Source organism: Oncorhynchus tshawytscha, linkage group LG22 (assembly GCF_018296145.1).
Source record: "Oncorhynchus tshawytscha isolate Ot180627B linkage group LG22, Otsh_v2.0, whole genome shotgun sequence".
NCBI lineage: Eukaryota > Metazoa > Chordata > Actinopteri > Salmoniformes > Salmonidae > Oncorhynchus > Oncorhynchus tshawytscha.
The window spans coordinates 45,103,429-45,131,287 of record NC_056450.1 but is presented as its reverse complement, the minus strand read 5'-3'; the positions used below and the strand labels follow the sequence as shown (position 1 = coordinate 45,131,287).

Below are 27,859 nucleotides of genomic sequence, written 5' to 3'. Positions count from 1 at the left end.
GAATATTTAGACTGATGGATGCCACCCCTTAGTTAAAATACGGAACTGTTCCGTATTTCACTAAAAGAATAAACGTTTTGTTTTCTAAATGATAGTTTCAGATTCTACCATATTAATGACCAAAGGCTCGTATTTCTGTGTGTTATCATGTTATAATTAAGTCTGATTTGATAGAGCAGTCTGACTGAGCATGGTAGGCAGCAGCAGGCTCGTAAGCATTCATATATTCATATTATATTAAGTTAAAATAAGTGTTCAGTATTGTTGAAATTGTCGATTTGTTTTTCTTATTTTTCAGCTTTTTTGGCCCTCAAATAAATCAACCTCTAGTGTGTGGCAGTGTGGCAGGTGTGTGTGTGTGTGTGTGTGTGTTGTCAGATTGTTTTTACTTGTGTGGCAGAGGGTTTTTCAGGTGTGTTTTGGCCCTCCAGGTGTGTGTGTGTGTGTAATCGGTGGCAGTGGTGTGTGTGTGTGTGTGGCAGAGGGGGTGTGTGTGTGTGTGTGTGTGTGTGGTGGCAGAGAGGGTGTGTGTGTGTGGTGTGGCAGAGGGTGGGTGTGTGTGTGTGTGGCAGAGTGGGTGTGTGTGTGTGTGTGTGTGTGTGGCAGAGGGTGTGGTGTGTGTGTGTGTGTGTGTGTGTGTGGCAGAGGGTGTGGTGTGTGTGTGTGTGTGTGGCAGAGGGGTGGGTGTGTGTGTGGCAGAGGGTGTGTGTGGCAGAGGGGTGTGTGTGTGTGTGTGTGTGTGTGTGGCAGAGGTGTGTGTGTGTGTGTGTGTGTGTGTGGCAGAGGGTGTGTGGCAGAGGGTGGTGTGTGTGTGTGTGTGTGTGTGTGTGGCAGAGGGTGTGTGTGTGTGGGTGTGTGTGTGTGGCAGAGGGTGTGGTGTGTGTGTGTGTGTGTGTGTGTGTGTGGCAGAGGGTGTGTGTGTGTGTGTGTGTGTGTGTGTGGCAGAGGGTGTGTGGCAGAGGTGTGTGTGTGGCAGAGGGTGTGTGTGGCAGAGGGTGTGTGTGGCAGAGGGTGTGTGTGTGTGTGTGGCAGAGGGTGTGTGTGTGTGTGTGGCAGAGGGTGTGTGTGTGTGTGGCAGAGGGTGTGTGTGTGTGTGGCAGAGGGTGTGTGTGTGTGGCAGAGGGGTGTGTGTGGCAGAGGGTGTGGTGGGTGTGTGTGTGTGTGGCAGAGGTGTGTGTGTGTGTGTGTGGCAGAGGGTGTGTGTGTGTGTGGCAGAGGGTGGGTGTGTGTGTGTGTGGCAGAGGGTGTGGTGTGTGTGTGGCAGAGGGTGTGTGTGTGTGGCAGAGGGTGTGTGTGTGTGTGTGGCAGAGGGTGTGTGTGTGTGTGGCAGAGGGTGTGTGTGTGTGTGTGGCAGAGTGGTGTGTGTGTGTGTGTGTGGCAGAGGTGTGTGTGTGTGTGTGTGTGTGTGTGTGGCAGAGGTGTGTGTGTGTGTGTGGTGTGTGTGTGTGTGTGGCAGAGGGTGTGTGTGTGTGTGTGGTGTGTGTGTGTGTGTGTGGCAGAGGGTGTGGCAGAGGGTGTGTGTGTGTGTGGCAGAGGGTGTGTGTGTGTGTGTGGCAGAGGGTGTGTGTGTGTGTGTGTGTGTGTGTGTGTGGTGTGTGTGTGGCAGAGGAAGAGACAACAGTCACTAATAACACCATGTGTGTGTAGGGAGGAGACATGGTTGTTGTCTGGAGGAGGCAGAGAGAGCTCTGGCTCTGAAACAGGATCTGATTGACAAGCTGAAGGAAGAGGTGGAGCAACAGAGAGGATCTCTAGAGACCGTTCCTGTTCTCACTGCCCAGGTACACACACTCACCCCTGTTCTCACTGCCCAGGTACACACTCACCCCTGTTCTCACTGCCCAGGTACACACACTCACCCCTGTTCTCACTGCCCAGGTACACACTGTGTTCTCACTGCCCAGGTGTTGCACACTCACCCCTGTTCTCACTGCCCAGGTACACACACTCACCCCTGTTCTCACTGCCCAGGTACACACACTCACCCCTGTTCTCACTGCCCAGGTACACACACTCACCCCTGTTCTCACTGCCCAGGTACACACAGACCCCCTGTTCTCACTGCCCAGGTACACACACTCACCCCTGTTCTCACTGCCCAGGTACACACACTCACCCCTGTTCTCACTGCCCAGGTACTATTACTCTCTCACACTCACCCCTGTTCTCACTGCCCATTACAACCTCTACACCTGGCATTACAACCCCTGTTCTCACTGCCCATTACACACACTACACACACTCACCCCCCTGTTCTCACTGCCCAGGTACACACACTCACCCCCCTGTTCTCACTGCCCAGGCATTACAACCTCTCACCCCTGTTCTGACTGCCCTACCCACACTCACCCCTGTTCTCACTGCCCAGGTACACACACTCACCCCTGTTCTCATTGCCCTAGGTACTCTACCCTGGCATTACCCCTGTTCTCATTACCCTGGCATTACAACCTCTACTCACCCCTGTTCTCACTGCCCAGGTACCCTGGCATTACAACCTCTGTTCTCCACTACCCAGGCATTACACTCATTCTCACCCCCTGGCATTCTCACTGCCCAGGTACAACCACACTCTATCCCCCTGGCATTCTCACTGCCCAGGTACAACCTCACTCTCACCCCTGGCATTCTCACTGCCCAGGTACCCTGGCATTACAACCTCTGTTCTCACCCTGGCATTACAACCTCTATTCTCTACCCTGGCATTACAACCTCTGTTCTCACCCTGCCCAGGTACACACACTCTACCCATTTCTCACTGGCATTACAACCTCTATTCTCTACCCCCCTGCATTCTGACTGCCCAGGTACCCTGGCATTACAACCTCTGTTCTCACTGCCCAGGTACAACTCTACTCGCCCCTGGCATTCTCATTCTCTACCCAGGTACATTACAACCTCTATTACCCTGGCATTACAACCTCTACTCTCTACCCATTACCCTGGCATTACAACCTCTACTCTCTACCCATTACCCTGGCATTACAACCTCTATTCTCTACCCTGGCATTACAACCTCTATTCTCTACCCTGGCATTACAACCTCTATTCTCTACCCTGGCATTACAACCTCTATTCTCTACCCATTACCCTGGCATTACAACCTCTATTCTCTATCCACTACCCTGGCATTACAACCTCTATTCTCTACCCATTACCCTGGCATTACAACCTCTATTCTCTACCCTGGCATTACAACCTCTATTCTCTATCCACTACCCTGGCATTACAACCTCTATTCTCTACCCATTACCCTGGCATTACAACCTCTATCCTCTACCCTGGCATTACAACCTCTACTACCCTCTACCCATTACTACCCTGGCATTACAACCTCTATTCTCTACCCATTACCCTGGCATTACAACCTCTATTCTCTATCCTGGCATTACAACCTCTACCTCTATTACCCTGGCATTACAACCTCTATTCTCTCCTGGCATTACAACCTCTATCTCAACCCCATTACCCTGGCATTACAACCTCTATTCTCTACCCATTACCCTGGCATTACAACCTCTATTACCCTGGCTACCCATTACCCTGGCATTACAACCTCTATTCTCTACCCATTACCCTGGCATTACAACCTCTATTCTCTACCCATTACCCTGGCATTACAACCTCTATTCTCTACCCATTACCCTGGCATTACAACATCTATTCTCTACCCATTACCCTGGCATTACAACCTCTATTCTCTACCCATTACCCTGGCATTACAACCTCTATTCTCTACCCTGGCATTACAACCTCTATTCTCTACCCCCTGGCATTACAACCTCTATTTCTCTACCCTGGCATTACAACCTCTATTCTCTATCCATTACCCTGGCATTTACAACCTCTATTCTCTACCCATTACCCTGGCATTACAACCTCTATTCTCTACCCCCTGGCATTACAACCTCTATTCTCTACCCTGGCATTACAACCTCTATTCTCTACCCTGGCATTACAACCTCTATTCTCTATCCATTACCCTGGATTTACAACCTGGCTATTCTCTACCCATTACCCTGGCATTACAACCTCTATTCTCTATCCATTACCCTGGATTTACAACCTCTATTCTCTACCCATTACCCTGGCATTACCACCTCTATTCTCTACCCATTACCCTGGCATTACCACCTCTATTCTCTACCCACTACCCTGGCATTACAACCTCTACTCTCTACCCACTACCCTGGCACTACAACCTCTACACTCTACCCATTACCCTGGCATTACAACCTCTATTCTCTACCCTGGCATTACAACCTCTATTACCCATTACCCTGGCATTACAACCTATATTCTCTACCCTGGCATTACAACCTCTATTCTCTACCCATTACCCTGGCATTACAACCTCTATTCTCTTCCATTACCCTGGCATTACAACCTCTATTCTCTACCCATTACCCTGGCATTACAACCTCTATTCTCTACCCTACCCTGGCATTACAACCTCTATTCTCTACCCTGGCATTACAACCTCTATTCTCTACCCCCTGGCATTACAACCTCTATTCTCTACCCTGGCATTACAACCTCTATTCTCAACCCATTACCCTGGCATTACAACCTCTATTCTCTACCCATTACCCTGGCATTACAACCTCTATTCTCTACCCTGGCATTACAACCTCTATTCTCCATTACCCTGGCATTACAACCTCTATTCTCTACCCATTACCCTGGCATTACAACCTCTATTCTCTACCCATTACCCTGGCATTACAACCTCTATTCTCTACCCATTACCCTGGCATTACAACCTATATTCTCTACCCATTACCCTGGCATTACAACCTCTATTCTCTACCCATTACCCTGGCATTACAACCTCTATTCTCTACCCATTACCCTGGCATTACAACCTCTATTCTCTACCCATTACCCTGGCATTACAACCTCTATTCTCTACCCATTACCCTGGCATTACAACCTCTATTCTCAACCCATTACCCTGGCATTACAACCTCTATTCTCTACCCATTACCCTGGCATTACAACCTCTATTACCCTGGCATTACAACCTCCATTCTTACCCTGGCATTACAACCTCTATTCTCTACCCATTACCCTGGCATTACAACCTCTATTCTCTACCCATCTATTCTCCCTGGCATTACAACCTCTATTCTCTATCCTGGCATTACAACCTCCATTACCCTGGCATTACAACCTCTATTCTCTACCCATTACCCTGGCATTACAACCTCTATTCTCAACCCATTACCCTGGCATTACAACCTCTACTCTCTACCCATTACCCTGGCATTACAACCTCTATTCTCTACCCATTACAACCCTATTCTCAACCCATTATTACAACCTCTATTCTCTTCCTGGCATTACAACCCTATTACCCTGGCATTACAACCTCTGTTTGTGACCTTCTTAAATTTGAATCCCTCTTGACTGTCATGGGATTTGTAAATTCAAATAAAGTATTTAAAGTGTGTGTGTGTGTCAGGCTGAGATCTACAAGGCAGACTTCCTAGCGGAGCGGGAGGCCAGGGAGAAGTTGAACCAGAGGAAGGAGGAGCTTCAGGACCAGCTGAACACAGCGTTGGCTGAGATGGAGCGTCTGAAACAGGAAGAGGAAGAGACCTACACACATACACAACACACACACACACACACACACATACACACACATACATACACACACACATACACATACACACACATACACACACATATACACACATATACACACATACACACACACACTGGAATGGGATGTGTGAATTCAAATAAAGTATTTAAAGTGTGTGTGTGTGTGTGTTTCAGGGCTCGGATGGAGAAGATGCAGCAGAGACACCTGGAGGTCTTCAGACCACCACGACCACACATCACCCCCAATCAGGTACACCCCACCACGACCCCACATCACCCCCCCCCAAATCAGGTACACCCCCCCCCACCACATCACCCCCAATCATCACCCCATCAAATCAGGTACACCCCCCACCACGACCCCACATCACCCCCAATCAGGTACACACCACGACCCCCCCCAAAATCAGGTTCACACCCCCAATCAGGAACACACCCCCCAATCAGGTACACCCCCCACACCCCCACCCCCCACCACCACGACCCCACATAACCCCACAACCAGGGAGAATATCCTCTCTTCACTTGCAGAGCCACTGGGGATGATAAACACCCTTCAGGCTCATGATGGTACCTGGAGAGACGACCAGTGTCTTCAGGCTCATGTGATGGTACCTGGAGAGGACCAGTGTCTTCAGGCTCATGTGATGTACCTACAGTGTCTCAGGCTCATGTGATGGTACCGACGACCAGTGTCTTCAGGCTCATGTGATGGTACCTGGAGAGAGACCACAGGCCATGTGATGGTACCTGGAGAGACGACCAGTGTCTTCAGGCTCATGTGATGGTACCTGGAGAGACGACCAGTGTCTTCAGGCTCATGTGATGGTACCTGGAGAGCCAGCTGGCAGCGAAGAATATCCTCTCTTCACCTACAGAGCCACTGGGGATGACAGACACCCTTCATGCCACTCTGTCCAGGCTGGGCAAAGATGCAGAGTTGTCTAATTTTTCTATAGGTTGAACTAAAGGTTTTTAGGCAAAATGACCCAATCAAAACGTAAAGCTTCTTGAGCTTGGGAATATGCCTATAGGCTCCAAACCAATGATGGCCCATTGGCTCCAAACCAATGATGGCCCATTGGCTCCAAACCAATGATGGCCCATTGGCTCCAAACCAATGATGGCCCATTGGCTCCAAACCAATGATGGCCCATTGGCTCCAAACCAATGATGGCCCATTGGCTCCAAACCAATGATGGCCCATTGGCTCCAAACCAATGATGGCCCATTGGCTCCAAACCAATGATGGCCCATTGGCTCCAAACCAATGATGGCCCATTGGCTCCAAACCAATGATGGCCCATTGGCTCCAAAACCAATGATGGCCCATTGGCTCCAAACCAATGATGGCCCATTGGCTCCAAACCAATGATGGCCCATTGGCTCCAAACCAATGATGGCCCATTGGCTCCAAACCAATGATGGCCCATTGGCTCCAAACCAATGATGGCCCATTGGCTCCAAACCAATGGCCCATTGGCTCCAAACCAATGATGGCCCATTGGCTCCAAACCAATGATGGCCCATTGGCTCCAAACCAATGATGGCCCATTCTATAGATAACAGAACAAAAAGAAATGAAACGTTTGATCAAATTTTTAGTTTATAAATATTTTGCTACAATGACACAGTTACCACCTCGTTCTTTTCTTTTAGCACAAAGTTAGTACATCATCATGCTTTCAGGATACGTGTGTTTTCAGATTCCATAATGATTCTTTAGTTGTGGATACTACATCACCACACTCCCTCTCTTGCTCTCGGTTCCTTCTCATCTCTGTAAGTCACCTTGATTTAGCAGCTGTGTGTTTTATCAGTTTCTTCATGAAAATATTTAGTAAACTCCAGGACAGAAGCTACAGCAGCACACAAGTAGACTACAAATCCATGCTGGGGCGGACATGCCCTGAGCTGGTGAAGGGAGGTCTACTGGCGTGAAGGTGGAGCGGGCCAGAAGGCCGACGCTCCAGTCTTTGGGAATCTCTCTCCCTCAATTTCTATTTAAGGGCTTTATTGGCATGGGAAACACATGACTACATTGCCAAAGCACGTGAACTAGATATTAGTTAAATAAACAATAATAAATGAACAGTAAACACGACTCACAAAAGTTCCAAAAGAAAATACATTTCAAATGTCATATTATGTCTATGTACAAATAGTTAAAGTACAAAAGGGAAAATAAATAACCATAAAAATGTCAGACCTCTACATGCTTTGTAGGAAACACTGCCGATTTTGCAGGTTATCAAATACTTGTTCTCCCCACTGTAGGTAGCACACAGGAGAGCATTTTTCTCTGTTAAGATCATTTCCTTTTGAATTTCTACCCAAATGTAAAATGTTCCTGTTTTGACAAATTTAATAGAGTGGGTCAGGTCTGTTCTATACCAAATTAGCACTTCCCTGAGTCTCTTCCCTGTTTCACACCTGGTCATTTGGTGGATGGGTCTACCAGCTCTCTGAAACCTAGAGGGCAACCAGTCCATCTCCTTTATATCATGTTTGTTGTAGGATGACAATGTCTGTATTTCCGATTTCTTTGATGAAGTCCAGGTTCCTGCTCTTTAGGCCAAAGGCAGATGACCTCAGGCCTTGGATATTCTCTTCTCAATTCACTTCAAAGGGCTTTATTGGCATGGGAAACATATAACATTGCCAAAGCAAGTGAAGTAGATAAATAAACAAAAATGTACTGTAAACATTACACTCACAGAAGTTCCAAAATAATAAAGACATTACAAATGTCATATTATGTCTATATACAGTGTTGTAACAATGTGCAAATAGTTAAAGTACAAAAGGGAAATAAATAACCATAAATATGGTTGTATTTACAATGGTGTTTGTTCTTCACTGGTTGCCCTTTTCTCGTGGCAACAGATCACAAATCTTGCAGCTGTGATGGCACACTGGTATTTCACCTGATCTCTCTGTGATGGCACACAGGTATTTCACCTGATCTCTCTGTGATGGCACACTGGTATTTCACCTGATCTCTCTGTGATGGCACACAGGTATTTCACCTGATCTCTCTGTGATGGCACACTGGTATTTCACCTGATCTCTCTGTGATGGCACACTGTGGTATTTCACCCAGTAGATATGGGAGTTTTCGAAAACAACTCTAGTTTTGACATTCTTTGTGGATCTGTGTAATCTGAGGGAAATATGTGTCTTTTGAGAGCCAGGTCTGCCTACGGCGGCCTTTCTCAATAGCAAGGCTATGCTCACTGAGTCTACATAGTCAAAGCTTTCCTAAAGTTTGGGTCACAGTGGTCAGGTATTCTGTCACTGTGTACTCTCTGTTTAGAGCTAGCTAGCTATCTCTCTCTCTCTCTCATAGTAAATACAACTAAAGAGAAATACATAAAACAGTATCAGTCAATATATAAAGACTAAACATAAGTTATTGCGTACTATGCAGATGTTATTATCCAGTGTCCCTCAGGCTATGTTGCTCCTTTGAATACTTTTTCCTTTAAAAAGATACAATTTGGAGTAAATGTAGTAATTTCTGTCTCTCTCATCTGTAGGGAGTGCCTTTAACTCCTCCTCCCGCAGCGTGGGATTGTCTGCAGAGGGAGTGGCTGGAGGCGGGGCTGAAGAGCTTCCTGACTACCGCTGTCCAAAGTGCCAGTACCAAGCCCCCGACATGGACACACTACAGATACATGTCATGGACTGTATCCAGTAACACACACACTTAAACACACTTAAATGTTTGGGGGGCTGAAACAACAGTAGCTCATCAGCATGATGACATCGTTATAGACCTCTTTCCTTCCCATCCCTCTCCACCATATACAGTCCTCCCCACACCTCTCTATCCCCCTCCATATCCCCCAATCTTTACATATTTTATTTACTTAACTAGGCAAGTCAGTTAAGAACAAATTCTTATGTACAATGACAGCCTAGGAATAGTGGGTTAACTGCCTTGTTCAGGGGCAGAACGACAGATTGTTACCTCGTCAGCTCGGGGATTTGATCTAGCAACCTTTCAGCTACAAGTCCAACGCTCTAACCACTAGACTACCTGCCGCTCACTCTCTCCATATCTCTTTCTTTCTCTCCATATCAATCTCTCTCTCCTTCCTGCTATCCCTCTCAGGCTGAAAGTGTAAATGAGTCTTCTGACCCCTGACCCTGTGTACCAGGGTGTATTCATTACGGAAACCGTTTAAGAACCAAACTGAAGCAAACAGAGCAAAACAAGTTTCTATTGGACAAATTCAGGTAGGTCCCGCCCCATTTTGTTCTGTTTGCTTCATGTTAGGAAACGTTTTGCAACAAATTGAATACCGCCCTGTGGTGTCTGTTAGTATGTCAGAGCATGATAATTCACCATGGCCATGTGTGTGAGTATTGTCTAATTCTAGGTCTTTCGGAGTACAGAGTGTTTTAAATTGTTGTATTAGAGACGTAATAAATATAAATATTGACATCACAAAGCTTCGGAAGGTTTTAATGAATATGTTTTGGCTCCCAAATAGTTTTCCAGTTCCCTGCTTTACCTGAGCTGAGTGCATGATGGGGCACTGGGATGAGACCACTGACTCATATGGGAGGTCAAATCCTCATTTCCACAGAAAGATATAACATTGTTTTGCTGTATTTAGTATGTGGTTTAATCCAAAATATACAAATAAATCGAGAAGAAGTGAGGTGGTTGATTAAATAATGTGAAAGGATGTTCCTGACGCCAGTGATGGAGAACCCAGGCTTTCTAAACCTTTGGAGGTTTCACCAACCCAAAAACGGTTCATTACTCTTGAGGTTTGAACACAGTGACATCTGCTGGTCAGAATTAAATATTATCATGTTTGTTTATATAGACTCATTGCATCCATCAAAATGTTGTGGCACAATGGAAAGTTGTGAGCGTCGGTAACTTAAATGTAGTTAGACTGGGTGGTTCGCATCCCACATCCTGATTACCCTTTTGGCTCCAGATTCACTATTTTTTTCAAACTTTGCATCCGTGCTATTATTTAGGATGCTGAAGACAAATGATCATAGGCTCAACTAAATAAAACTAGATATTTGAACAATGATGAGAAAACGGTGTTTCACAGGAAATATTTTATCAACCATTGCCAGGAATCGATCTTGCGGTCTGATCCCAAATCCAGGTCCTACCAGGTGCTATAAACAAAATACATTTAATTCATAAATTAGGTGTCCAGGGGAGGTTCGGTGTTTTGAAAACAACTTGGCATCAATGAAAACACTGGCATCACGGCCAAAATCAGCAGGATCTGGCATTCTGCAACAAAATGTTCACGTGATCAAAATAAGCTTCGGACGTCATCGATCACGTCGTCATGTTACGTCGCAACTATCCGTCTTTGCTTCGAAACGAGAAAAACATCTAATAAACATTTACAAAGACCATTGAACCAAAAAAAAGTACCGGTTTATATCGTTCCTTTCTGAACCTCAAATCGTTTATTTTGTTTTATATTTAGATTGACATGAAATTACTTCACCAATGGATAGATCAGCGGGCAAGCTATGTACATGCATTGAACATGACCTGCAGGTGAAGAGCGTATGGAACGCCGTTTGGGTCTTAAAGCACGTAGTCAAAAGGCGATCTTTTTAATGCAACGTGTGTAAAGTAAACCGGTGCACGCGCTAAATTAACGCCGATATGCGTCAAATGTGCTTGCAGGCGGTTCAACGTGCTAAATAAACGGCTGCAAGGGGTCCTACACATGTGAAGTTAACGCCTACAGCTGATAAATATTCACCTACACACGCTAACTTAACTCGTTCTTTAATATGCTCATTTTACTAGCCAATTTCCCTCCTTTCAACCAGCTTTCACAGTTTGAAGGTACTTCCTTTTCCACTGCAAGCAGAGTTTGAACCTTTACAAGGGAACAGTTTTGTCTTTGAAATGTGTTGTTACTGAATCGTAAAGTTTATCAGCTAGTTCACAGTAGAAGGATCCATTTCTCGCCACTGGCTATAAAATGTAGCTAACATTAATATATCACCAGGTTCAGCAGTGCTTAGCATAAGCTAAGTCAGATATTTTGCTAGCTAAATTCAGCTAACGTCGGTAGCCTCCGACCATATTATATCCCATAGTTAGCCTCAAACTTTGCCTGGTCATACTGCTAGACGCAGTGAACGGCACCATCTTGTGTTTCACTAAAAGCCCTGCTGAAAAACATGTCAACTATAACAGCCACTGCAACACTATCGAGGTAAATTAACTTACATACTAGCAAGTTTGTTGCAGGGCCAGGCGTACATAGATTAGACAACGGAGATGCTCAAAATCCTGGAAGTTCTCCCTTTTTGGACTATTGTCTTTATCAGATGGGTACTGAAGCAGGACATGTTTTTTTTTAGTTACGTTTTTAGCCCAAAGCCTTGTATTTAAGCAAAACAACTTGAGGTAGGCAACTTCTTCAGCCTGACTATAATTTAAATGCCGCGTTAGCTCGCGATTAGCATGAAGACACAGAAAAGCTCACAAAGCAAACTTGGCAAGTGACAACCTTGTAAAACCTTTTAACATGTCAGCTTTCGAAACAGAGTAGACTAATGTGCACGTTCACTTTTGAATATATTTAATCGAAGCTAAAATGACTTCAGGCATATACTGCTTCAAAGGAATAGGGTTCCCATTCCTTCCGCTTTATTTTCCCACATTGTGTCTTGCAGAAGGGATGAAGAGGAGCTTGGAGTAAAGGGGAGGCTGATGAAGCAGCAGAGAAGACCGGATTCATCCAGTATCAGTTAATTGTATATATCAATGATGTCGCTCTTGCTGCTGGTGATTTTCTGATCCACCTCTACGCAGATGACACCATTCTGTATACTTCTGGCCCTTCTTTGGACACTGTTAACAACCCTCCAGATGAGCTTCAATTCCGTACAACACTCCTTCCGTGGCCTCCAACTGCTCTTAAACGCTAGTAAAACCAAATGCATGTTTTTCAACCGTTCGCTGCCTGCACCCTCACGCCAACTAGCATCACCACCCTGGACGGTTCCGACCTTGAATATGTGGACATCTATAAGTACCTAGGTGTCTGGCTAGACTGTAAACTCTCCTTCCAGACTCATTAAACATCTCCAATCCAAAATCAAATCTAGAGTCTGCTTTCTATTTCGCAACAAAGCCTCCTTCACTCACGCCGCCAAACTTACCCTAGTAAAACTGACTATCCTACTGATCCTTGACTTCGGCGATGTCATCTACAAAATAGCTTCCAATACTCTACTCAGCAAACTGGATGCAGTCTATCACAGTGCCATCCGTTTTGTTACCAAATCACCTTATACCACTGCGACCTGTATGCTCTAGTCGGCTGGCCCTCGCTACATATTCGTCGCCAGACCCACTGGCTCCAGGTCATCTATAAGTCCATGCTAGGTAAAGCTCCTTATCTCAGCTCACTGGTCACGATAACACCCACCCGTATTATGCGCTCCAGCAGGTATATCTCACTGATCATCCCCAACACCTCATTTGGCCGCCTTTCGTTCCAGTTCTCTGCTGCCTGTGACGAATTGCAAAAATCGCCGAAGTTAGACTTATTTCCCTCACCAACTATCTGAGCAGCTAACCGATCGCTGCAGCTATACATAGCCCACCCAATCTACCTACCTCATCCCCACGAGGGGGATTTTATTTACTCAGTATCTCTACTTGCACATCATCTTCTGCTCATTTATCACTCCAGTGTTAATGTGCTAAATTGTAATTATTCACTCCTATGGCCTATTTATTGCCTACCTCCTCATGCCTTTTGCACACACTGTATATAGATTATTTTTTTCTACTGTCATTGATTGTTTGTTATTGTCTTGTTTATTATTTACTCCATGTGTAACTGTGTCGTTGTCTGTGTCACACTGCTTTGCTTTATCTTGGCCAGGTCGCAGTTCTAAATGAGAACTTGTTCTCAACTGGCCTACCTGGTGATTCTCACCTGGTTGGCATGGCAACAGGACAAGGTATGCAACATTAAACCCAATCAAATATCCAATGTTATTAAAACATGTATCCCAGTTTACAGTCAAGCAATACCTGTCAGTTGTGTTAATGTTACGAACTACAAACTATGGTTCTTGGAGTCAATGAATCAATTGAAAGTGACTAGAATTAGAAATGTTTCAACTGTGTAAAGATGAAAGTAATCTGCTCTGTTTACATTTGTTCCTGACACTTCAATCTGACACTATTGTTAATGTTTGACAAAACGTCTTCAGCCACCGTAGGCCAGAGAGCCGCTGGCTGGCATTTGACTGCAGTGTCTGTAGGTGTAAAGGACATTAGACGTTAGGTCCCCATGATATGGAAGTTTCTTACCATCTCCACTGCAGCCCATATCGATTTAAAACAACTGGAACAATGGTGTGCTACACTTTGTACAACTCCAGTTTGCCTATTGTCCCAATAAATGTCAATTATACAGTTCTACATGCGTCAGAGTGCATTTTCCATCATAGCTCTGCTTTCAACTCCATCCCACAAACTGGTTAGCAGACTCAAGGCTCTGGGTGAAAACCCTGTAATAATAAAGTAGGATTTTTTTACATTATAATAAGAATGTGTATCCCCAGAATGGACTCGACCATGGTACACATGAGTACATGAAGGAGCTGTGGTACCTGACATAATGGTGATAGGACAACAGTCTCAGCGTAAGCAAAACAAAGTAGATGGTGAAACCTGACCATTCTCCCATCTACTGTACATTAACATGGAGAAGATCAGCAGCTTCAAGTTCCCTGATATCCTTTTCTGCCCTCAGTTACTTCACTCAAAGTCCCACCAGTGCTTCTCAACTACCCTCATCAAACTGCACCACGACCTATGTACCAACTAGTGTCTTATTGCCTCATCAAACTGCACCACGACCTATGTACCAACTAGTGTCTTATTGCCTCATCAAACTGCACCACGACCTATGTACCAACTAGTGTCTTATTGCCTCATCAAACTGCACCACGACCTGTGTACCAACTAGTGTCTTATTGCCTCATCAAACTGCACCACGACCTGTGTACCAACTAGTGTCTTATTGCCTCATCAAACTGCACCACGACCTATGTACCAACTAGTGTCTTATTGCCTCATCAAACTGCACCACGACCTATGTACCAACTAGTGTCTTATTGCCTCATCAAACTGCACCACGACCTGTGTACCAACTAGTGTCTTATTGCCTCATCAAACTGCACCACGACCTATGTACCAACTAGTGTCTTATTGCCTCATCAAACTGCACCACGACCTATGTACCAACTAGTGTCTTATTGCCTCATCAAACTGCACCACGACCTATGTACCAACTAGTGTCTTATTGCCTCATCAAACTGCACCACGACCTATGTACCAACTAGTGTCTTATTGCCTCATCAAACTGCACCACGACCTATGTACCAACTAGTGTCTTATTGCCTCATCAAACTGCACCACGACCTATGTACCAACTAGTGTCTTATTGCCTCATCAAACTGCACCACGACCTATGTACCAACTAGTGTCTTATTGCCTCATCAAACTGCACCACGACCTATGTACCAACTAGTGTCTTATTGCCTCATCAAACTGCACCACGACCTATGTACCAACTAGTGTCTTATTGCCTCATCAAACTGCACCACGACCTATGTACCAACTAGTGTCTTATTGCCGTAACACATGTCAGCAATTAAATGTCCATATTTACTGTAAGATTTATGGTAACAAAGCACATATTGTAACCTAGTCCCTTGACATACATAACTACTTTGCATAAGGCTCAGTTTAATCTAAGAAATCAGACATTTATTTAAATATTAAGCTGCATGATGTATTACTGTGTCCGATTGATTCTGGTTGGTTATAAATGTTTGAAAACTTTCACTAAAACTTGATTTTGCTGATTGGACAATCCTGTCGGAAACCTTTAATAAATATCAATGAACTTATTACGAACGAGGTGGTCATGCAACAAACCTTTTGGATAATTCCCCTTAAAGTCATTATTTAAATCAACAGGTGTAGGTAGACCTTACAGTGAAATGATTACTAACAAGACATTAACCAACAATGCAGTTAGAAAAAAAAAAAAAGTAAATGATTCAAGAGCATCAGTGAAACAATTGCCTCATATACAGGGTACCAACTAGTGTCATTGCCTCAGTCAACTGCACCACGGAGGCTATATACAGGTGTCTTATTTCACGGTACAGGGTCAATGTGGAGGCTCATATACCAGACCTATGTACGGTGTCTTAGGGTCAAACTGGAGGCTATATACAGGGGGTGTCTTATTGCCTCATCAGGGTCAAAGTGGAGGCTATCATATACACCAGGGTATTACGGTACAGGGTCAATGTGGACGGCTATATATACAGGGTATGCCTACGGTACAGGGTCAATGTGGAGGCTATCTTATACAGGGTATTACGGTACAGGGTCAATGTGGAGGCAATTATATACACAGGGTATTACGGTACAGAGTCAATGTGGAGGCTATATACAGGGTATTACGGTACAGGGTCAATGTGGAGGCTATATACAGGGGTATTACGGTACAGGGTCAATGTGGAAATGCTATACACTAAGGGTATTTTGCTGACAGGGTCAATGTGGAGGCAATGAATTTATATACAGGGTATTACGGTACAGGGTCAATGTCATTATTTAAATATATACAGGGTACAGTGAAATGATTACTAACAAGACATTACAGGGTCAATGTGGAGGCTATATACAGGGTATTACGGTACAGAGTCAATGTGGAGGCTATATACAGGGTATTACGGTACAGAGTCAATGTGGAGGCTATATACAGGGTATTACGGTACAGAGTCAATGTGGAGGCTATATACAGGGTATTACGGTACAGGGTCAATGTGGAGGCTATATACAGGGTATTACGGTACAGGGTCAATGTGGAGACTGTTACGAATCCCTTTTGGCCCGACAGTCCAGGGGGGATGGTAATGAGACCCGTAACATAACTCATGCAATTTATAATAGTGACAAAGTAAAAGTGTGAACGAAATAACCACGACAACTGAAATCTACCGTAACTCAAGGTGTATTAATAAACACACGGTAATGGGGGAGCAGGAAAAGGGGCTGAGCTGGACCCAAGGAAAGAAACAATAAGTATTCAAAAACACCCCTAAGCTAGACTAGCCTACTTTAACAACAGCTAACTAACTAACCAAAAATACAGTGGGTGGTCCACCCAGTTCTAACTAGTGTATTTAACAAAGTTTACCTACGGGTAATGTATGCCCATGGGCGACTTGTCTTGGTTCCCCTTTTCCCACCAGCAACAAACAAACACCATAACCAAAACAATACTCACAGGTGATGACAAAGTGATATGGAGGTGCTCAAACAAAAGCTAGCTCAATACATAAAGAGAGTGAACCAGAGAGACCTACAGACATGGCATTTACAGAGAGATTGAGTTCCACAGCAAACAACTGACAGGGTTTTAAACCAAGGGAAAGGAACGGTGATTGGGTAGGAAACAGGAGGAGGTGTGTCTTCTGATTGATGATTGGTGACTGATTGGGGAGTGATGATTTTCACCTGTGAGGGGAGAAGGAGAGAAAAGAAAACACACACACACAGGATACACAGACAGGATACTTGTATCCGTAACACTATATACAGGTGTTACGGTACAGAGTCAATGTGGAGGCTATATACAGGGTATTACGGTACAGAGTCAATGTGGAGGCTATATACAGGGTATTACGGTACAGAGTCAATGTGGAGGCTATATACAGGGTATTACGGTACAGAGTCAATGTGGAGGCTATATACAGGGTATTACGGTACAGAGTCAATGTGGAGGCTATATACAGGGTATTACGGTACAGAGTCAATGTGGAGGCTATATACAGGGTATTACGGTACAGAGTCAATGTGGAGACTATATACAGGGTATTACGGTACAGAGTCAATGTGGAGACTATATACAGGGTATTACGGTACAGGGTCAATATGGAGACTATATACAAGGTATTACGGTACAGAGTCAATGTGGAGACTATATACAGGGTATTACGGTACAGGGTCAATGTGAAGGCTATATACAGGGGGTATTACGGTACAGGGTCAATGTGGAGGCTATATACAGGGGGTACCGGTACAGAGTCAATGTGGAGACTATATACAGGGTATTACGGTACAGGGTCAATGTGGAGGCTATATACAAGGTATTACGGTACAGGGTCAATGTGGAGACTATATACAGGGGGTACCAGTACAGAGTCAATGTGGAGACTATATACAGGGGGTACCGGTACAGAGTCAATGTGGAGGTTATATACAGGGGGTACCGGTACAGAGTTAATGTGGAGGCTATATACAGGGGTACCGGTACAGAGTCAATGTGGAGGCTATATACAGGGGGTACCGGTACAGAGTCAATGTGGAGGCTATATACAGGGTGTTACGGTACAGAGTCAATGTGGAGACTATATACAGGGTGTTACGGTACAGAGTCAATGTGGAGACTATATACAGGGGGTACCGGTACAGAGAATGTGTGGGGACACTGGTTAGTCGAGTTAATATATATATGTAGGCAGAGATATTAAAGTGACTATGCATAGAGAGAGTGGCAGCAAATAGTCTGGGTAGTCATTTGATTAGATGTTCAGGAGTCTTATGACTTGGGGGTAGAATCTGTTTAGAAGCCTCTTGGACCTAGACTTGGCGCTCCGGTACCGCTTGCCGTGCGGTAGCAGAGAGAACTGTAGCTGTGGTTCCACTGGCAATCCCAGCCTAGGAATGTTGAAGCCCCCAAAGTGAAAATGAAAATCTTCTCCATGGTTAAAGGGAATGAGTTCCCCACTGAAAAAAAGGGAAGGGGGAGAAATTAAAGTTCATAAGTAACACAATACTCTTAAGTGAAAGTAGTTTGGGATTTAATATATCTATTACATTTTTGGGGGGCCCATGGAAGAATAAGGCGACAAAATGCTGTCCCACAGTTGTGAGAGTGAATAAGTGATGTTTTACTGATGTGGGCCATGTTACTTCGATGATCATGGTTTTGCATCTAACCTTCCACCTCCAGCAGCCAGTCCCTCCAGAAACATGACTCTTCTCTCTATTGCTCTTTGATTGGTACCAGGTGGGGAGAGCTCTGCTTTGAGCTCTGCTATGTCTGGCCAAAAGAGGTTTCTCAGCGTAGATGAAAACCTCTCTGAAGAGGCTTGAGTGTCTATTCATGTAAGGCAGGAGACCTAGACACTCCAGACCCTCTTTGAATCTATAAAGTAAAAAAAGTCAATGAATTTGCCCTGAAGAATTGAACTAAACTTGAGATTCCTTAGATATATGGAAACTCACTGCTCAAGAGCATCCCGTATCCTGCTTTCTAAGTAGAACTTAGTGGCTGACTCCACCAGGGCATCCCTCTCCAATGTACGAATGTATCGCACTGGACCCAACATGACCGCTTCCTGTGCCTCGTCAACAGCTTGTGCTAACTGGATCTTAGATTGTTTATTGAACTGTGTTTGGGGGAAAATTAGCAAAACAAACGGATTATCACTACCCTTAAAGATTGACTGCCAGCAAAGGAAACCAGATCCATGTGGAAATGTTCTCATGAATTACAATCCTAATGTTTTTCAAACTTAACAGTAATTATTAACAGTAGCATAACATCCATCACAGTATCAAGTCACTTACCTTCTCCAACTTCCCTCTGAAGTCATATTCTACTATTTCTTTCAGTTCTGGCACAGGAGGATGTAGGCCACACACTTGCCTGTAGAGACCACACACTTGCCTCTCTAACAAAAAGTGGCTCTACACCCCCATGTACCAGACAGACAGCAGTCATGTGGCCCACCTGCTTGTATACGCCATCATAGAGCGCTGTCACACAGAAGACAAACAGTAAATAAACGACACATTAACATACAAAAATCAAATGTGTTACTCAAGTCATACATATTGCCATAAACAAAATGTGTCATTGTTGGTGTAAAAGTGTAACTCACCGCGAGAGTTGCAAGAAAGGCATTTTTGCCAATCAGGTCCCTCAAATATTGCAGAGGACTGGATGGCACTCATTAGCAGCCGGGGAAATCTCTTGAGGGACCACCCTCATCAGCTGCCCCTTTTCCGTCAGCATCCCTAAAAACCATGTCTATTTTTACCTCTGGATTAAAGCAGGCTCTCTGAAAAGCCTCTCATTGCACAATCATAAACGTTGTCCCTCATCACGTTCATTTGGTTGGCATCTCGTTAACTTCAGCAGTGTTTGGAGGTCAGCACTAAAAGAGACATTCAGAATAACAAAGCTCAGATACTTCCCACAATTCATCTGTAATAACAAGACATTTCATTATTTACAGGGATGACTTACTCATGTCATCACCAACATCAACAGAAGAGTGAGGTGAAGGTGGACGATATAAGCCTCAGGGAATGGTGGAGGGGAGGCCACAGGAAGTGGTATAGGTGGAGGGGAGGCCACAGGAAGTGGTATAGGTGTAGGGGAGGCCACAGGAAGTGGTATAGGTGTAGGGGAGGCCACAGGAAGTGGTATAGGTGTAGGGAAGGCCACAGGAAGTGGGGGAGGCCACAGGAAGTGTGTAGGTGTAGGTGTAGGTGGGGAGGCCACAGGAAGTGGTATAGGTGTATAGGTGGGAGGCCACAGGAAGTGGTATATAGGGAAGGCCACAGGAAGTGGTTGAGGGAGGCCACAGGAAGTGGTATAGATGGAGGGAGGCCACAGGAAGTGGTATAGGTGGAGGGAGGCCACAGGAAGTGGTATAGGTGTAGGGAGGCCACAGGGTGGAGGGAGGCCACAGGAAGTGGTATAGGTGGAGGGAGGCCACAGGAAGTGGTATAGGTGGAAGGAGGCCACAGGAAGTGGTATAGGTGGAGGGAGGCCACAGGAAGTGGTGCAGAAGATGCAGAAGGGGGCCACAGGAATAGGTGCTGCCACAAGTGTAGCCTCGTTTGTAGAAGTAGTCTGTGAAAGGTCATTTAAAGGTTTATACATTTCAAAAACATGGAGAAAGCTGTCAAACATAATGTGATTGCTTTCTGAAAACGATTTACGATTTACAGAAGAAAACATGTAGCCTCATGTAGCCTCATGCATCACTGCTACAGACCTATATCTATCCTACCCTGCCTTTCTAAGGTCTTCGAAAGCCAAGTCAACAAACAAATTACCGACCATTTCGAATCTCACCATACCTTCTCTGCTATGCAATCTGGTTTCAGAGCTGGTCATGGGTGCACCTCAGCCACGCTCAAGGTCCTAAACGACATCTTAACCGCCATCGATAAGAAACATTACTGTGCAGCCGTATTCATTGATCTGGCCAAGGCTTTTGACTCTGTCAATCACCACATCCTCATCGGCAGACTCGACAGCCTTGGTTTCTCAAATGATTGCCTCGCCTGGTTCACCAACTACTTCTCTGATAGAGTTCAGTGTGTCAAATCGGAGGGTCTGCTGTCTGGACCTCTGGCAGTTTCTATGGGGGTGCCACAGGGTTTAATTCTTGGACCGACTCTCTTCTCTGTATACATCAATGAGGTCTCTCTTGCTGCTGGTGAGTCGACTTATCCACCTCTACGCAGACGACACCATTCTGTATACTTCTGGCCCTTCTTTGGACACTGTGTTAACAACCCTCCAGGCAAGCTTCAATGCCATACAACTTTCCTTCCGTGGCCTCCAATTGCTCTTAAATACAAGTAAAACTAAATGCATGCTCTTCAAGCGATCGCTACCTGCACCTGCCCGCCTGTCCAACTTCACTACTCTGGACGGCTCTGACTTAGAATACGTGGACAACTACAAATACTTAGGTGTCTGGTTAGACTGTAAACTCTCCTTCCAGACCCATATCAAACATCTCCAATCCAAAGTGAAATCTAGAATTGGCTTCCTATTTCGCAACAAAGCATCCTTCACTCATGCTGCCAAACATACCCTTGTAAAACTGACCATCCTACCAATCCTCGACTTTGGCGATGTCATTTACAAAATAGCCTCCAATACCCTACTCAACAAATTGAATGCAGTCTATCACAGTGCAATCCGTTTTGTCACCAAAGCCCCATATACTACCCACCATTGCGACCTGTACGCTCTCGTTGGCTGGCCCTCGCTTCAAACTCGTCGCCAAACCCACTGGCTCTTTGTCATCTACAAGACCCTGCTAGGTAAAGTCCCCCCTTATCTCAGCTCGCTGGTCACCATAGCATCTCCCACCTGTAGCACACGCTCCAGCAGGTATATCTCTCTAGTCACCCCCAAAGCCAATTCTTTCTTTGGCCGCCTCTCCTTCCAGTTCTCTGCTGCCAATGACTGGAACGAACTACAAAAATCTCTGAAACTGGAAACACTTATCTCCCTCACTAGCTTTAAGCACCAACTGTCAGAGCAGCTCACAGATTACTGCACCTGTACATAGCCCACCTATAATTTAGCCCAAACAACTACCTCTTTCCCTACTGTATTTAATTAATTAATTTATTTTGCTCCTTTGCGCCCCATTATTTTTATTTCTACTTTGCACATTCTTCCATTGCAAATCTACCATTCCAGTGTTTTACTTGCTATATTGTATTTACTTTGCCACCATGGCCTTTTTTTGCCTTTACCTCCCTTATCTCACCTCATTTGCTCACTTCGTATATAGACTTGTTTATACTGTATTATTGACTGTATGTTTGTTTTATTCCATGTGTAACTCTGTGTCGTTGTATGTGTCAAACTGCTTTGCTTTATCTTGGCCAGGTCGCAATTGTAAATGAGAACTTGTTCTCAACTGGTCTACCTGGTTAAATAAAGAAATATTTTTTATTTTTTTTAAATCACTCACTATAGAATGAAATATTTTTATGTTTTTTTAAATCACTCACTATAGAATGTAATCCATGTGTAGGTCAAGAAGACTATAGAATGTAATCCATGTGTAGGTCAAGAAGACTATAGAATGTAATCCATGTGTAGGTCAAGAAGACTATAGAATGTAATCCATGCCTAGGTCAAGAAGACTATAGAATGTAATCCATGTGTAGGTCAAGAATACTATAGAATGTAATCCATGTGTAGGTCAAGAAGACTATAGAATGTAATCCATGTGTAGGTCAAGAGGACTATAGAATGTAATCCATGCCTAGGTCAAGAAGACTATAGAATGTAATCCATGCCTAGGTCAAGAAGACTATAGAATGTAATCCATGTGTAGGTCAAGAAGACTATAGAATGTAATCCATGTGTAGGTCAAGAAGACTATAGAATGTAATCCATGTGTAGGTCAAGAGGACTATAGAATGTAATCCATGCCTAGGTCAAGAAGACTATAGAATGTAATCCATGCCTAGGTCAAGAAGACTACAGAATGTAATCCATGTGTAGGTCAAGAAGACTATAGAATGTAATCCATGTGTAGGTCAAGAAGACGAAAGAATGTAATCCATGTGTAGGTCAAGAAGACGAAAGAATGTAATCCATGCCTAGGTCAAGACAACCTTTTTAAGGATGCATGTAGCTCTATTTTTACATTACATTCAACAAGCAGACAGTGCTGTTTTCTCCTCTGGTCCGTCCTAACTCTAGAGGGAACGCCATATCTGAAAACAGCATTCATGAAGCAATCCATTACAGTACTGCTGCGATTGTTGCTGGAAGCACTGAGAAACAACGAGAACTCTGTACCCATCAATGCCACCATGTGTGACTATCCTCCACCTAAATCAGAAAACACAGCACTGGTTAATACAAAATCTGAAGACACTTTAAATGTACAAACATCTCCATCCTCCTTTACCACTTAGACGCTGCATCAGGCTCCTGCAGGATATAACAAAGCAGCAGGCCAGATATTACATTAACATCCAAAATGTGGAACAATGTTAATGAATCAAGTTAAATGAGTCAAGAGGACAGAGTCTCCTGTTGTTCACACTTAGGCACAAATACTTTGTTCCAACTGGTTTTGCCTCAATATAAACATGTTTGTTTAACGATCACAGAAGTAGCAGAAACACAATAAAACAATTATAATCCACATGATTGACATATTGGGCCGTTGCTTGCTAGCAACATGGCTCTGAGGACAGCCACCTCGGGTTGAAGCGAAGCATGCTCTCCCTCACTCTGCGTCTCAGCACCCCGGAGTCCTTAACTGGGCTCGAACAGCCTCCGGTCCACATTTTGTCGTTACCAAACCCACTACAATGCTGCTTACCTTGTTGTGCATGCCAGCCAGAGGAACGAATCTCCTGAATGAACTGAGATACTTAATCAATTAGATCATCTGCTGAAGCAACATTGATCAGCCTCCCCCTAGCCCAGTCAAGGCTACATTGATCAGCCTAGCCCAGTCAAGGCTACATTGATCAGCCTCCCCTAGCCCAGTCAAGGCTACATTGATCAGCCTCCCCCTAGCCCAGTCAAGGCTACATTGATCAGCCTCCCCTAGCCCAGTCAAGGCTACATTGATCAGCCTCCCTAGCCCAGTCAAGGCTACATTGATCAGCCTCCCCTAGCCCAGTCAAGGCTACATTGATCAGCCTCCCTAGCCCAGTCAAGGCTCCTCTGCATGGTTTCCATTCTGTGAGACGACAGTTTGGTGAAAATAGAGACCTGCGATTCCTGTTCAAACAGTGCCATGGTACTAACGTTAACGTTCCTGGTTTATGTCAGAAGTTGTTCATTTCTGCATCATAGGCTGAGATGAAATATAAAACATGTGAATACCAAAGGGTATTCAAAGGTAATATCTGTGCTGTTGGACAGCTGGTATGTTGTAGATATTAGCAACGTTTTTTTACAGGGTTGTCTTAGGTCAAATGAGCTTTATGTGAGTTTTGTAAATGTTTTCATGCTAATCACAAGCTAGCGCGGCTAAGGCTAGGTGGCATTGCAATTATAGCTAGCCAGCCTAAAAATACCTGAAAATACAAAAACGTGTTTGACGTCAGTACTCCTCGACAATAAATCACCTTTACGTAGTTAGCAGGGCTGTAAAAATGGATGTGAACGGATGTGAAACGGCTAGCTAGTTAGCGGTGTGCGCAAAATAGCGTTTCAATCATGACGTCACTTGCTCTGAGACCTTGAAGTAGTGGTTCCCCTTACTCTGCAAGGGCCGCGGCTTTTGTGGAGCGATGGGTAACGATGCTTCGTGGGTGACTGTTGTTAATGTGTGAAGAGGGTCCCTGGTTCACGCCCGGGTATGTGCGAGGGGACGGTCTAAAGTTATACTGTTACATTGATGCTGTTGACCCGGATCACTGGTTGCTGCGGAAAAGGAGGAGGTCAAAAGGGGGGTGAGTGTAACGGATGTGAAACGCTAGCTTAGTTAGCGGTGGTGTGCGCTAAATAGCGTTTCAATTGGTGACGTCACTTGCTCTGGGACCTTGAAGTAGTAGTTCCCCTTTGCTCTGCAAGGGCCGCGGCTTTTGTGGAGCGATGGGTAACGATGCTTCGTGGGCGACTGTTGTTGATGTGTGCAGAGGGTCCCTGGTTCGCGCCCGGGTATGGGCGCGAACCCATATACTGTTACACAAGTATATTACTCACCAATGTCCAGTCTCTAGACAACAAGGTAGACAAAATTAGGGCTAGGGTTGCTTTCCAGAGAGACAACAGGGATTGTTACATACTCTGTTTCACGGAAACATGGCTCTCTCGGGATATGTTGTCTGAGTCGGTACAGCCACCGGGATTCTCTATGCGTTGTGCCGACAGATATAAACATCTCTCTGGGAAGAAGGGCGGGGGTGTGTGCCTCATGATTAACGACTCATGTCGTAATTGTAATAACATACAGGACCTCAAGTCCTTTTTTCACCTGACCTAGAATTCTTCACAATCAAATGCCGACATATTATCTCCCAAGAGAATTTGCGTCAGTTATTGTCACAGCTGTGTAAAACCCCCCCTCAAACAGATACCACGACGGCCCTCAAGGAACTTCACTGGACTCTATGCAAACTGGAAACCATATATCCTGAGGCTGCATTTATTTAGCTGTGTATTTAACAAAGGAAATTTGACAACAAGGCTACCTAAAGTCTATCAGCATATTGATTGTATCTTGCGCTGGAAAAACACTGGATCACTGCTACTCTAACTTCCTCGATGCATACAAGGCCCTCCCCCGCCCTCCTTCTGGCAAATCTGACCATGACGCCATCTTGCTCCTACCGTCCTATAGGCAGAAACTCAAACAGGATGTACAATAACTATTCAAAGCTGGTCTGCCCAATCGGAATCCATGATTCAAGATTGTTTTGATCACGCAGACTGGGACATGTTCCGGGTAGCCTCAGATAATAATATTGATTTATACGATGATTCGGTGATTGAGTTTATAAGGAAGTACATAGGAGATGTTGTTCCCACTGTGACTATTAAACCTACCCTAACCAGAAACCGTGGATAGATGGTGGCATTTGAGCAAAACTGAAAGTGCAAACCATCGCATTTAACCATGGAAAGGTGACTGGGAATATGGCTGAATATAAACAGTGTAGTTATTCCCTCCGTAAGGCAATCAAAATGTCGGTATAGAGACAAAGTGGAGTTGCAATTCAACGGCTCAGACACGAGACGTATGTGGCAGGGTCTACAGACAATCATGGACTATTAAAATAAAACCAGCCACGTCACAACGATGTCTTGCTTCCAGAAAAACTAAACACCTTCTTTGCTTTGAGGATAATACAGTGCCACTGACGCGGCCCGCTATCAAGGACTGTGGGCTCTCCTTCTCTGTGCAATACTTGAGTAAGACATTTAAACATGTTAATCCTCGCCAGGCTGCTGGCCAAGATGGTATCCCTAGCCGCGTCCTCTGAACATGCGCAACCCAGCTGGCTGGTGTGTTTACGGACATATTCAATCTCTCCCTATCCCAGTCTGCTGTCCCCACATGCTTCAAGATGGCCACCATGGTTCCTGTACCCAAGAAAGCGAAGGTAACTGACCTAATGACTATCACCCTGTAGCACTCACTTCTGTCATCATGAAGTTATTTGAGAAACTAGTCAAGGATCATATCACCTCCGCCTTACCTGTCATCCTAGACCCACTTAAATTTGCATACCATACCGCCCCAATAGGTCCACAGACGATGCAATCGCCATCACACTGCACATGACTGTGTGGCCATGCACGCATCCAACTCAATCATCAAGTTTGCAGACCACACAACAGTAGTAGGCTTGATCACCAACAATGACGAACCAGCCTACAGGGAGGAGGTGAGGGCACTCAGAGTGTGGTGTCGGGAAAACAACCTCTCACTCAACGTCAACAAAACAAAGGAGATGATGGTGCAGTTCAGCATTCCCCTATCCACATCTGTGGGACAGCAGTGGAGAAAGTGGAAAGTTTTAAGTTCCTCTGCGTACACATCACAGACAAACTGAAATGGTCAACCCACACAGACAGTGTGGTGAAGAAGGCGTAACAGCGCCTCTTCAACCTCAGGAGGCTGAAGAAATGTTGCTTGTCACCTAAAACCCTCACAAACTTTTACAGATGCACGATTGAGAGCATTCTGTTGGGATACATCACCGCCTCGTACAGCAACTACAACGGCAACTACACCGCCTACAACCGCAGGTCTCTCCAGAGGGTGGTGCCGTCTGCACAACGCATCACCGAGGGTAAACTCCCTGCCCTCCAGGATACCTACAGCACCCGATGTCACAGGAAGGACAAAACGTTCATCGAGGACAACAACCACCTGAGCCACGGCCTGTTCACCCTGCTACCATCCAGAAGGCGAGGTCAGTACAGGTACATCAAAGCTGGGAACGAGAGACAGAAACATATTTTCTATCTCAAGGCTATCAGACTGTTAATAAACAGCCACCACTGAAGCAGAGAGGCTTGAAATCATTGGCCACTTTAATAAATGGATCGCTAGTCACTTTAATAATGACACTTTAATAATGTTTACATTACATTACTCATCCCATATATATTTCCTTTATGTTTTAACACCTATTGCATCTTGCCTGCTCGTCGCTCATCAGTATATTTATATGTATATTTTCTTATTTCATTCCTTTACTAAGATTTGTGTGTATTAGGTAGTTGGTAGGTAGTTGTTGTGGAACTGTTAAATTACTTGTTAGATATTGCTGCACTGTTGGAACTAGAAGCACAAGCATTTCGCTACACTAACATTATCATCTGCTAACCATGTGTATGTGACCAATAAAATTTGATTTGATTTGGGTAAAGTCATTAGCCTATTA

At 44.8% G+C, this 27,859-nt stretch overlaps 1 protein-coding gene and 1 long non-coding RNA gene across 2 annotated transcripts in view; one reads left to right on the top strand and one right to left on the bottom strand.

Annotated features, from left to right (window-relative positions):
• ikbkg (inhibitor of nuclear factor kappa B kinase regulatory subunit gamma) overlaps positions 1-9,394 on the top strand; it is a 39,048-nt gene extending 29,654 nt beyond the window's left edge. The window contains 5 exon segments of the mRNA XM_042303596.1: positions 1,648-1,660; positions 1,663-1,781; positions 5,465-5,602; positions 5,785-5,860; positions 9,150-9,394. Of these exon segments, the coding sequence (XP_042159530.1) occupies positions 1,648-1,660; positions 1,663-1,781; positions 5,465-5,602; positions 5,785-5,860; positions 9,150-9,310 (507 nt within the window). The 3' untranslated portion in view covers positions 9,311-9,394.
• Positions 9,395-18,085: 8,691 nt separating this feature from the next.
• Positions 18,086-19,864, bottom strand: LOC112221478. Its single transcript, XR_006079615.1, has 5 exons — positions 19,612-19,864; positions 19,298-19,486; positions 18,953-19,116; positions 18,665-18,872; positions 18,086-18,451 (listed from the first exon to the last, which is right to left on the bottom strand). It is a non-coding gene; the product is annotated as an uncharacterized LOC112221478 (long non-coding RNA).
• Positions 19,865-27,859: the final 7,995 nt, after the last annotated feature.